At 40.0% G+C, this 14,022-nt stretch overlaps 1 protein-coding gene across 1 annotated transcript; it reads right to left on the reverse strand.

Moving 5' to 3' along the window:
- Positions 1-1,697: 1,697 nt before the first annotated feature.
- On the reverse strand, positions 1,698-12,332 carry LOC120537462 (calcium release-activated calcium channel protein 1-like). Its single transcript, XM_039766412.1, has 2 exons — positions 11,364-12,332; positions 1,698-2,600 (listed from the first exon to the last, which is right to left on the reverse strand). Exons 1-2 carry the CDS (start codon positions 11,622-11,624, stop codon positions 2,040-2,042), a joined length of 822 nt encoding a protein of 273 aa, XP_039622346.1. The 5' UTR covers positions 11,625-12,332; the 3' UTR covers positions 1,698-2,039.
- Between the last annotated feature and the right edge of the window lie 1,690 nt (positions 12,333-14,022).

Genomic DNA, 14,022 nt, shown 5'->3' on the forward strand with positions numbered 1-14,022 from the left:
GTATATAACTGATGATTTCTGGACAACTAAATATTTTCCTTTGGATCATCTAAAATATTCCCAATCCATTTTATTTATTACAAGGCGCTATCACAACAGTAAATCAGGACATGACTTGTACAATAACCGATAACTCAGAGTGAAATGGTGAGGTTATGATGAACAGATTAAAAAAGTTAAAATAAGATTAACAGAAGTACCTGACATTTTTTGCACATGGCCCTCCAGCACCAGAAGCGATCCTACATTATAATATAAATATTTAAAAAAATAAAGCACTTAAAAAAATTGTCTATTGACGAATCTTCTGTCTAAAAATACAAAAATCCTGAGAAAGTCAAAGAAAGAGTTGAATTTACACTTTCACAGTACCCATTAGCTTCATCAAAGTATATGAAAGGAGGTGTATAAAAATTAAACCCATATATAATTAAAATATGCGGTGGGCTGGCGCCCTGCCCGGGGTTTGTTTCCTGCCTTGCGCCCTGTGTTGTCTGGGATTGGCTTCAGCAGACCCCCCCATGACCCTGTAGTTAGGATATAGTGGGTTGGATAATGGATGGATGGATAATTAAAATAGAACCATTTAGGGGTAAAATGATAAAATATATATGTTCCCTTTTAAGAATTGACTTTTTTGATGCTGTTAACCAGGTTTTGTAATATGGCCAATAAAATGTAACTCTTTTGTTTACAGTGTTAACAGAAGGCCTGGGTGGCATGGTGGTTGGCACTCTTGCCTTATATTTCTAGTTCCTGGCCTGGTCAATGTCCACATGGAGTCTGCACAGTCATCTGTGTCGGCAGGTTTTTTCTCTGGGTACTTCAGTCTTCCCTCCTGCCAAAGAGGTGTGTTTGGTTACACTGGTGACTCCTAATTGGCACAATATGGTTACATTCTTAATTGTGTCCTATAAAGGGACTAGCACCCAAAGCTGCCAAGACAGGCTCCCACAACCCTGAACCAGATTAAATGATTTTAATGATAGATTTAAGGGTAAACGTCCATACACATATGCTGAAGATAGGCTCTTCATAAATTTTTAAGAAATAGGAAGATTCAGTAAAGCAGAAAGACATCAGGGCATATTCACACAGAATGTTGCTAAAGTGCTGAGTCACACATAAACTCTGGGAACATGGGTACAACTTCAAGCATTAAGTGGATCAACTAATGGATTTGTGCCGTGTGTCCAATCCAAGATTAAGGTAATTCATTGATCATGGACTCCCAAGGTTGATCTCCTGCAGTTTGACACATTTTTTGTTGTCTCATAGCAGATCTGGGCAAATCAGGACTGGAAATAGTGAGTTTCGTATGAGCATAATGGCCACACAATAATAGAAAATATTTCCTTAAAGTCTCAGGAATGCACATTATGCTCGTCATACTGGCAAACCATCATTGACCAAAATTCTCTGCTCACACAACACATTAAACTTTTTTTTTTTTAACAAAAAGGCACTGTTAAAATAAGGTCACATTTTCCATCCATCCATTATCATACCCACTACATCCTAACTACAGGGTCACGGGGGTCTGCTGGAGCCAATCCCAGTCAACACTGGGCACAAGGCAGGTAACAAACCCTGGGCAGAGCGCCAGCCCACCGCAGGACACACACACACACCCAACAAGCACACACTAGGGACAATTCAGGATCGCCAATGCACCTAACTTGCATGTCTTTGGATTGTGGGAGGAAACACACGCAGACACGGGGAGAACATGCAAACTCCATGCAGGGAGGACCCGGGAGGCGAACCTACTGTAGGTCTGTCACATTTTCCAAATTACAAAAATCATTTTGAAATAAACAATGAATAGAATTTAGAAAAAGTTGCAGTCTATACAAGAAAAATCCGTTGCTGCATTCTTATAAGAAAAAAACTTGGAGGGGTTAAATTGTTTCTGTATTTGATGAAATGCCTGAAAAAGGCCACCAAGCGAGTCTCTGAACATGATGGTTCACTTGAAATGATCATTGTTCTATGCATTTGTCACACAAATATTAAACTGCCAACTGTTTTACCCAATTTTAAACTGTATTCACAATCAAGTCTTCATCATCAAGCTGAAATTTAATGCGATTCAACTCGTCCAGCCCCTGTGTGTGCCGATCTGTTTTATGTGTGACCAGTGAACGATAAAAATGAAAGGCAAAAGCCATGAAAATCAGTACAACGGGAACCATGATGACTGTGGCAGCTAAAGCTGCATTCCAGCGCTCGCTCTCATCATATTTGGAATTCTCTGTCGTATTTATTATCAGTCCATCTTTCATCACCGGAACTCCCACTGGTAGAAACTTTACCCAGCAGAGCAGCACCACCTCTACAAGGAAAAGGAGGATACCCAGGGCTGTGGAGAAGCCCCAGGCGAGCTCGATGTAGTGGTGCATGCGTTCATGTGGTGACTCCGACACAGAGTTCAGATTGTGGATGTTGCTGACAGATTCAATGTGTGGCAAAATGCAGGTGCTAATCATCAGGGCAAAGAGGTGGACAGCCACCAGGACTGTGGTGCACACACTGAAAGCAATTAGTAAACCAGGTGGATAGGAAAATGTGTCTTGCAGCTGCACTTCTACCATGGCCACCTGAAACACAAGAGATGAAAAAGAGATACAGGTATGAAAAACTTAAATGGAAAAGACATTCCAAAAAGATGTGTTAGAATTATTTTACACTGCTTCTTAAAAATAGGACAAATAAACCGAAATGGCACAGAGAAAATTGTTTAATCCTATTCAAAGTTATATCGAGAGTGAGCCTATCCTGGCGCATTAGGCATAATGCAGAAAACAACCCTGGACAGAAATGTGCAAGAGAAACCACTCATACACATTCACATGGTGCCAGTTTAGACTCCCAGTTTAAAAAAAAAAAAAAACAAAAAAAAACCTAACACCACTTCCAAGGAAAACCTAAATAGACAGTGGGAGAACATGCAAATCCCACTGAACTGGTATTTTAACTCCGGGAATGCTTTCCGTTCTGTAACACCCACACAGAAATCAAGAGTTGGTAAGTAATTAAGATGAATGAACATTTTTCAAAATATCACTTGTGCCCTTTTGCTTTACATAGTCACCTACTCATGCAGAAGAATAGGATCCAGCTACAGTGGTCTAAAGCCCCTCCAAAGCCTGCTATGACCTGGTTGCCGAAACACTAAAAAATGTACCCCGTATGGGATTTACATTATTCAGTGCCTGTCTGTATCAAGGGTCTCAGAATATGGTGTCAGATTTAATTCTGCAATCAGTTTTAAAAGTAGAAGCCAATTCTGGTTTTAAAGGGGAACAGTCACATTATTCTATCTTTTAACAGCAAAAAGTACATTTTCATGTAGCTACTTTGAAAAAAAAATTGCGGTGTGAAAGTATCATCATTTCCATCCTTCACCAGCTCAATATTAGACCAGTGATGTCGCCAGTCCACTCTTTTCTGGTGATTTATATGAAAATGGCTGCACCTCTTCACAATGTGATTTTTTTCAAAGTGACCACATGAAAGATTATTTTCCTCTATTTAAAAAATAGAACAGGACTGCTACCTTTAAAGGATACTGGTTACTTTAACTAATTATACGGCATGGACGTGTTCTATTAGGAGCAATTTACAATTTAAACTGGCTGGAAAGAAATCATAAAGCCACTCCAGAGCTACAGGAATGGTATTCGAGACTTCTGGTAAGCTGAGTAAATGTCTTACTGGAAAAAAGAGCAAGATGCCAAAAACATGATAATGATAAAAATGCCACAGGAGATGAGAAAAAGTGGGGGAGCCAACCCAGCAGACGGAGAAGGTGCAAACCTAGGCGGGTAGGTCCAATGGGACTGCGGGGCTTTATTTGTTTATGCTCATTTGTTTGCTACTAGTGTTTTTATATTCCTCTTGTGTTTTGATCATAACAAAGTAAAATATTTTTGATATCTTTATCTTCTTTGCACCCTTAGGTGGTGCTGTCTACCACAAACCTAAAGACATTTTTGCAGAGAAAAAGGCTTTATATGGCTATGTTTTGTGTTCAAGCAAGAAAAGTGTAAGTGGTGAAGGCAGCATTAGCAGACACCAGTGAAACAACTGTAGAACACCCACATTTCAGCCAGATTAATGGACAATTTTGAAAGCTGACCAAGAGACGCAATGCAAACTACGTCCCAACAAAATATACTCATAACACATATACAACGACGCACATACAGCTTGTAAAGAATGTTGTTTCAAAATGAACACTATCTCATAAGCTGTATTTTATACGAACACCCACCCAGCCAGCCACCCCACACCCACACACACACATATACATACTCACCAGCCACTTTACTATGTACACCTTGCTATTACCTGGTTGGACCCCCTTTTGTCTTCAGAACTATCATAATTCTTTGTGGCATGAATTCAACAAGGTGCTGGAAACATTTCTTAGAGAGTTTGGTCCATATTGACATGGTAGCATCATGCAGTTGCTGCAGATTTGTCAGCTGGACATCCATTATGTGAATCTCCTGTTCAATCCCATCCCAAAGGTGCTCTACTGGATTGAGATCTGGTGACTGTGGAGGCCATTCGAGTATAGTGAACTCATTATCATGTTCAAGAAACTAGCTTGAGATTAATTTGAGCTTTGTGACATGGTGCATTATTCTACTGGAAGTGGCCATCAGAATATGGGTACACTGCGGTCATAAAGGGATGGACATGGTCAGCAAAAATACTCATGTAGGCTGTGGCATTTAAACAATGCTCAACTTGTACTAAAGGGCCCAAAGTATGCCAAGAAAATATACCCCGCACCATTACATACCACCACCAGCCTGAAACATTGATACAAGGCAGGATGGATCCATGCGCTCATGTTGTTGAAACCAATTTCTGACCTACCATCCGAATGTCGCAGCAGAAATTGAGACTCATCAGACTAGGGAACGTTTTCCCTATCTTCAATTTTCCAATTTTGGTGAGCCTTTGCAAACTGTAGCCTCAGTTGCTGGTTCTTAAATGATAGGAGTGGCACCAGTGTGGTCTCCTGATGCTGGAGTCCATCTGCTTAAACATGTTCGACATATTGTGTGTTCAGATATGTTCTTCCTTATGTCTTGGCTGTAACAAGTGGTTATTTGAGTTGCTGTTGCCTTTCTGTCAGCTCAAAACAGTCTGGCTATTCTCTTCTGACCTCCGGCATTAACAAGTCATTTTTGTGTAAAGAACTGCCACTGAGTGGATATTTTCCCTTTTTCAGATCATTCTCTATAAACCCTAGAGATGGTTGTGCAAGAAAATTTCAGTAGATCAGTGGTTTCTAAAATACTCAGACCAGCACAGCCAAGTTCAAAGTCACTTAAATCGTCTTTCTTCCACATTCTGTTGCTCAGTTTGAACTTCAGCAGGTCATCTTGACAATGTCTACAGGCCTAAATGCATTGAGTTGTTGCCATGTGATTGGCTGATTAGATATTTGCATTCACAAGCAGTTGAACAGGTGTACCTAAAAAAGTGGCTGGTGAGTGTATATATTTCATATATAAAATATATTCATGTATACACACAGACATACTATACTCACACTTGCATATATACATTTACATACTGCATATGTTTTGTCATTTGTAATGGTTGTCAGTAACCTAATGGAGGATGATTTTGCGGTAACACTGGGAACTTCCTTTGTATTCTTCCCCTACAGAAGGGAGAACCTCAACTAGGTGGACTTCAGTAACGGCAGTAACCCAGGCATTCTTACCTCCAGGACCAGTGAGTGACAAAATCACACGCATTTCTATTCTGTTATTATATAGCTTATCAGGATCATCCGTTGTGGCCCACCCAGGCTGGCACTGCCACCTGAGCCCAACATAGAAAAAGCGTAGGACACACACATTTTATTTTTTCTTTTTACTTTGTGGGCAACGCCTTCCCCGTTCCCATAAGCCTAGCACAGTCCAAAGCAGCAACACAGCACAAGAAGTCTTCCTTCACTCTTTTCCTTCTCGTCCACTCCTCTGGTCAAGCTTCGTCTTCCTCCTCCCGACTCTGAATCCCCAAGTAGTAGCTGCTGGCTCCTTTTATAAGGCACCCGGAAGTGCTCCAGGTGCTTGATTACTCATTTCCGGCAGCACTTCCAGGTGTGGTGGAAGAACTGCCCATAAGGGCTCAGCAGCTCCTACTGCAGCAGCCCCTGGTGGCACCTGTGGATCCCACAAGGGCTGCACCAAACTCCAACTCCCAAGAAGCCATGAGGGAGTCAGAGGCACCAGTGCAACTCAGGGGTGTTGCCATCTAGTGACCCGGTGGAGGTAACGCTCTGGCCATGCCTGCTCCTCACAGTCCTCACAGCGTGGTGGCGGCCCAGCCAGGCAAGGGCCCATGGCCGCACACTACACCACATTAAACTGAGATGTTCACTGTGGACCCCCAACCCTTTTTGATGTCTGTGGTGTCTTTTATCCCAAACATATATGAGTATGCATTTCCAAAGCAATACTTTACTCTTTGAGCATGTATAATTACACCGGTGTTCATTTTCCAACCTGCATCCAAAGGACATTGGCACATGCCAGAAAAATAAGAACCAAATCAAAGTCAAAATGAAAAAAAGACCTTTAAACCTGAAAAAAAAATTGTTTTTTTAAGAAAATAAAAAATTGTGACACCTTTTTAAATAGTCATTGGTTGATAATGTCATGCACGGTATCAATACCTGATCAGGTGTTTGACAAAAGACTTTATTGTTAATAACAATATGATCTTCACTCCAACAACTTCAAAGATCCTCTACTGGAGCCATTTCATTAACCTCAATGTAAAAGCTTAGAGCTAATCCAGAGAAGCAATATCATGGTGGTCCCATGTCTCTTTCTTGGGGTTATATCCACAAAACACAAGGAATAAACACAAAAATATTAACAAAAATGACATAAAAACAACAAACACATGAAAAATAACAATTGAGAAACTACAAAAGTAACAATTACACAGGTCAGGAAAACCCTAGGCTGTAACATAACACCAGGGAGTAGTGTAGTTATTGTGAATGCACATCATCCTCCACAATAAATGTGACAATACATACAGTATCTGCCATGGGCTCAGTTGCAGTTGTGGTGGCCATCACTCAAAGCAATGCAGGTGTAAAGTGGACAGCACGAATAACCACCCTATGTGTTTGATCCACCTCATGCTGTACCCCACTCATGATGTACTACAGCCTCTTAGAACAAACAGCACTGAAACAAGCACTGGGTTCGCTTAATTTGTCATACTGAGTGCTAAGGTATTTTCCTTCACTGCCATTTTCCCCCAAACAAATCCACAGTCATTTATGTTTAACACCTCATTTTATTGCATTTAGGTCATCCCCAGCCTTAAACATTTTGATCCCTTTCAAGCAAAAATTGTGTTCATGTTATTCTCACAGCAAAAGCAGCTTGCCAATGATACTCCATTTACATACTATTGGTAACTGCAAGCATATTATTACATGATGGGTTAAAATGTATCCAAAGTAAAGATCTGCATCATTGTGGCTTTAAAAAAAGTCCCCAATGGGCAGTGAATATTTTTTCTGAATATAAAATGGCCATATGCCAAAAATACGGTCTTTGCCTTAAAACATTACTTGCTGTACTAGCCCTAAAATCAAGATCTCCTGGCGAGATTTTACTATAATAAATCCTCACTCTGCAGCTTTTATAGAATATTTATGACATTTTTATATATAGATTGCATCTGTATATAATTTAGCCAAGTAACATTTACACCTGCCATTAAAATGTGTCTCCAGTGTCCACTTGTGTTTCGCTCAGCACACCATATCAAATTATCTGTAGTTAGACTTGAACCTCTTAGTAAACAAGAAAACGTGAAAAATGTTAGTGTTCTGGTAGGATGGCAAAGATTTGACAGTCTCATGAACGAGATAACATCTTGACTTCACTCAGACCACTGCTCCGTTCACTTTTTAAAGCTGCACTAGTGTCGGGGCTGGGCACCTTTCTGCAGCTTACCTGACTGCTGTCACCACCCTACATAACTCTTTACATTTTTCTGTTGACTTGATTGCCATATATTGACAGAAAACACATTTTAATTTACAATCGCAATAAATGTGATTGCTCTTATTGACCAATGGCTTCCAAATGTGTTTTGCGTGACTCAATGTATTTACACCATTTTTTTTTTAACCTGGTCAAGTGCCATCTGATCATGACAGGTATAAGTGCAGGCAAAAACAAATGCTACATTTAGCTACATTTCTCACTTGTGTCCAGACTGCTGGTTCCACTTAACTTTATGCACAGACATCCTTCACACAATCCTTCCACGCCTGGAGTTCGCCACCCCTAAGTGGTCCACAGTGATCTCTGCATATTGCAACCAACAAAAATCATTAATTCATGCAGGAACAGCAGATTTTTTGGAACCAGTCAGAATCACATAAGTTGATGTATGGGTAAAGTAAATGTCCTTTTGCACAATTTGGAATATGATGGGTTAAATCTGAGCAATCCCAATTCAGCAAAGCTTAAGGAAGAAAATACTGTACTTGGGCAAATAGTGTAAACAAATGAAAATTGTCAATATAAACAAATGATAATAAACCTGCACTGTTGGTTATTAACAGATGCTGGTCAGCGGTGGAAGGCTAAAGACTGTGTTGACAGGAATGGCTGATGGTTATGACAAATGCAAATCCAGAGACTTCAAGAGGTGGAAAAAAGAAGTGAAGCTGTGGAGAACCGATCCTAAGAGGAGGATTGTTGTACAGCAGGATTCTCAAGTGTAACTCTCCCAGAGACAGGCATGCTCCCAGGCTGGAACACTGTAGTGAACTTCAAGAATTAACATTACCATGCTCTAGGGGTCAAAACCGTGAAGTGTGGAGTAGAGACATCTGAGGAGTGCTCCTGGATCAGGACACCAGAGCGGGTTACAAAGACATTTGTGCCATGCTCCAAAACATCCGAGTTTCTAATGATGTAAATAGTTCTTTGACCATTACAGTTTATTTTGATTTATAATACACAGGCCATTGGCTCAAATTTCAATGCATTTTTACACTGTGTTCATATCCTTTACCCCACTATGGCAGTTCATTCCAATATACTGTATACTCAAAATTCACATTATCTTACTGATTACTCATTTCAATTCCTATAAAAATTGTATTTTGCAATGACAATCAAAAAAATTCCAAGTCACTAGGAAAAGAAAAAGAAGGCAGGAACTGATCAAATTCCTCATTGACAACTGTTCATAGTATGTTCAAGAGCAGACACCTTCAGTTACATAATGTTATTATTACAGACCACACATAGCAGTGGAACAAGATGAATAGGAAAAAGAACATTATTATTATTTCTTATTATTTGAATGATGTCTTTATCCAAAGCAATTTACAACATTTGAGATACAATAGGTTACAATTCTTCTGTTTTTCTATTGGAGTACAGGCAGGTCTACTGATTTGTTCATTGTCACATAGGGTCAGCAACAGGATTTCAACCCACAACCTCAGAATTTGAAATCCTCGGTCCAAAGCCTTAACCACTACAAAACACTGCCTGCCAATAATATTAGCCCGAAGTTATAAAAAAAAAAAAACACACTATAAATATTGTGTACAGAAGAATGCTTAGTTACACTGTACTTCTGATACCCCCGAATAACCGGATGGCACTATAACTGACACACATTATTGTCTTGCGCGATTTCCCGGATGAAGCAGAGTAACACAGCTAGTATTACATATTTTGCTTTTTGATAAAATTTTGATGATCAGAAAATCTTATTGAAGGTAAGAAAGGTCTCATGTTATTTCACACTTTATGTTAACAAAAGCTAACATTTTAATAAGATTCTTACATTGCCTAATAAAATCACCTGTTTTTTTTTTGTGGCGTCTTGGAATAAAGTAACACATTTGAACCCAAGTGTGGTACACCCTTACTAGTAATAGTTCTAAAATTACACTCTGGGTTGTGTGGTTCCTTTGTAGAAGAACCATGTCTAAAAAAAAAAAAAAAGAAGTACTTAATCCTGGGAAGGGTTCTTTGAGCTTCGTAAAGTTGTGCAAAAAACTGAAATCTTTAATATACAGTAACTACAGGATATCAAGAAAATCCAAACTAACAGGTCTGTTATGCAGAAACGTGTTTTAAAATCATGAATACATTGGCATTGCACAAATCTGTTATGTTTACAACCATTTTTGGAACCTGTTACAGATCTAAACAAAGGTTCTTTCAGGGACCTTCATGTGGATAGTGGTTCCTTTGGGAACCCAAAATGGTTCTTCTATGGCATCACTCCGAAGAACCATGTCGGCACCTTTACTTTTAAGAATGTACCCCAATTACAGTTTTACTGACATTTAATCACTGGGTTCATTCTAAATCAAGGGGAGTTGAAATCCAAAGTTGACAGCATCAAAGGCAAAGCAGGAACCGCACCTGGACAGTAAATGAGTCCTTCGAGGACACATACCTGCTCTTCTGTAACATTTTAACACCATCAATTCAATTCTTCAGGACCGAGGCGAAAAATTGGACACTACCTAACATACATTTTAATATAGTCAAATTATATTTCTGCCTCAGTGCATCAGATCTTCTGTTTGGGCATGTAACCAGGAGATCCTTTTGGAAATGTGCAAGTCTAAGGCAGTAATTCCATCATGCAAACTTGTCCGTTTTCCAGGCGCAATGCCCTTTCAAAGCCCTCACCATAAGTGGACTCATGTGGCACAGCCAAATTTTTTAAATGTGTCAAAAATGCAACAGTATTCATCACACTTTGGATTTCTTTTCTGTGCTTCTCAGCACGCATTGTCCATAAAACTTAAAACACCCTGTGTTACATTGCTTTAAGTGAAATAAGTTACTGAAGGTAGATGGAGATGGAGATACAGTGACATTCGATCGGGTATTGTTTCGAGATCCCGCCAAGTTTCTGGATATATAGGCATTCGATCTAAGGGATGGAGGATTGGGTTGGGGAATTCTCCTTGAATGCTTGGGAAAAGATGCTGGAACTCACCGGTACGTTATGGAAAGATGCCAATATTCTATATTTAAACTGGAAGAGGTGTCGGCACTGCGTATCGGTGAGTAACGACCCACTTCAAGCACTGCTGGGTTCTAAATTGGCTCCATATGATCGAGTGACTGGGTAGACCTGATCCTGCGAGATTATCTGCCTTCCAAGCCAGGAATCTTAAGTGAAATAACATCAAGCTTTTAAAGTCTGTTAGATACAGAATATGGGATGACCCCGCTGTCCTCATCTAAAAAGGTAAAAATCAAGAGTGTAGATTTCATATAATTGACCTCTAATAAGTCCTCCGAGCGAAAACTTACCATTGCAAATCCGGACAGCAGCGCTGATGTTCTGCTAGAGGCTTTCAGCTTCGCCCTGCTCAGGTAGAGTCGCCGCCAGTTTAGGGCGTGTATAGAGTGCTGGTTGGCACTCATCAAGTCCATGTATGTGCTTGTGACGAACTCCCGGTAAGTACTGAGCGATTCTTTTCGGTCCGAAGAAGCCAGAAGCTCCGTGTCGCCAGCCAGCCCGCTGGAGGATGGGGCAGAGAGAGGGTCTGCAACGGCTTCTTCTGGATGCATCGAGAGCGCTTCCGTCAGACGAGTCGGGAACCCAGGAGGCGAATTTTACTTATGTCGGATTAGGAAAGGAGACGAGTCTCCGGTAAAAAAAAAATAAACTTCGGACTAATCCGTAATAATCTTAACTAGTAACCCGATAACAGCGTCGCAGCTTGAATCCAAGGGGATTTCTGTCCGGCGATCTTAAAATAGCTACACGTGGCGAAGCCAGACGATGAGAGAGTTAAAGGAAAACTTTTATTTTCATTGCTATTATTTTGAAAAAAAATATATATGTATATATAAGTTTTAAATGTATTCGATTTGCAAGAAAAACTTCGCCACCCTGTCAACTCGCATACATCCTGGTTTCAAAGGGGCGGGGAAAGGTTTGTGGTTTCAGAGCAATTTAAGGAAGCAGAGAAAGAAGTGAGAGTAGCAGCTTTACAGTCAACGAAGTAGAAGTTACAAGAGACAAGGCGAAAGCTATACACGCTGCATGGGCCGTGGCTCCATCCTATTTAATTGTTTTATTCCTACTTCTCTTTTTTGAATATGCGCAGATTTCAAAAACGTGGGCTCTTATTCTGGGATATTTTTTATAGCTGAAATCTCAAACTGAGTTTCTAGGGTATTGGGAGGCTGCAGGTTTTCATTTCAGCCACTTTCTTAATTAGCAACCATTTAATGCTGTAAGTGGAACAAATTTGATTTTAAAGGAATGCCCTTTCTGAAACCATAATTGCTTGTTTTGTTCTTAACTTGCGGTCAGTTAACAGTAAGTACTAAGCTAATCCTGTTAGAAAACATCTGGACTACATTCTCAGAAAAAAAAGAGTATAAACACTATTAAGAATGTCTGGTGCGTCAGACCTGGCCCACTGCCACGTTTTAAACAGCCTACACAGCTGCTGATGTCCGGCAAATCATGTGTTGGAATACACCAGTAGTGTAGGGACAGCCATATACACATACACCGCAGGATGGGCAGCTACAGCTCCCGAACTGCCTGTCTCCAAAATTTTAGATTAAGGGATATCTGGGTAGTTTCGCCTACTTATCTAATTCCCTTGAAGAATAAACTTTGTCAGATATCCGATCGTTAATTCACACCAACACGTCAGCGTAGCTTAAATGCTTATCTGTCTAGTGCACAGTGACTCTGTTTTGTACTGAACGGGAGTAACAAGAGTAACACAGTACCCTGCACAGTATTAGTTACGGGGAAAAGTGCGCACCTACAATTTTATTGTCATTTTTTAATCTATATTGTTTGATTTGGGCTTCATAATTAACTGCAGTCGTGGATATTCCACACACACACTAATTAATAATAATAATTTATATATATATATATATATATATAGTTTTTTTTTAGTGTGATATATGGCCGTTCATCCCGGCCAATGCCCCCACGCCGCCAGGTGGAGACTTCTCTACAGCATGGAGGTGCCCCGAAAGCCAGCTGGCCATCATGGACATTGGAGTCTTTATTCACAGCCCTGCTGGATACCATGGGGGCCGCTAGGAGACGCTGCAGAAAGGAACAGCAATTATTTGCAGTACGTCCGAGTCACATGGGCGAGAAGAATGACGTGCGTCCGGGTTGAAGAAGAAGAAGAAGAAGGCTTTATCTGACCCGGAAGTGATAGGAGTTCACATGGAAGGGGGATTGGAAACACTTCCAGGACGCTGGGAAATCCCAGATGAGTCAACGCATCTGGGAGTGGTGGAGACTTTATTGATTGTGTTAATTTAATGAGTATTGTGGAGAAGACAGTGCTTTGTGCACTGTTTAATAATAAAAAGTCAACTATTTGGACTTTTACCTGGTGTCTGACATCTTGGTCAAGGGAGCGATAACACCCCCAATCTGTCTCATATCTAATATATATTATATGTATACACACACACACACACACACATATATATACACATATATACATATATATTATATATAATTCGTTGTCTTGAGCATTAATGAAGAAGTAAAGGCAGGTATTCAGTATAATGGAAGTCAAGGAAATGGAAGTTGTTACTCTTTTGCTAGTTAGACAGCACTGCATTTGTATTAATATTTGTACCTTTTGTTTGGACTTCTATGTTGATATACCTTTCATTATTTATATCTGCAAGTGTACCTGATTGGGATACAAAGCCATAAAAAATGGGGTTGATTCTCTGCCATAATGTTACTTTTGGTCGGAATGGATTTTTGGGTTGTGAAGTTTTGTAGCTCTCTGATATGGTCTGAGTAAGGCTTCTGGCTGTTCTTTATACCTTCTCCCAGCTACTGAGTGTATGCTCTCATGAGTTTGAGCAATGGTTAATAATATAAATGATAATGAAACATCAAATAATTAAATTAAGATCTGATTGACTGTATTGAGTCAAATCGTAGTACTAAGTTTCCGTTCTT

The sequence above is a fragment of the Polypterus senegalus genome, chromosome 10 (assembly GCF_016835505.1).
Source record: "Polypterus senegalus isolate Bchr_013 chromosome 10, ASM1683550v1, whole genome shotgun sequence".
NCBI classification, from domain to species: Eukaryota; Metazoa; Chordata; class Cladistia; order Polypteriformes; family Polypteridae; genus Polypterus; species Polypterus senegalus.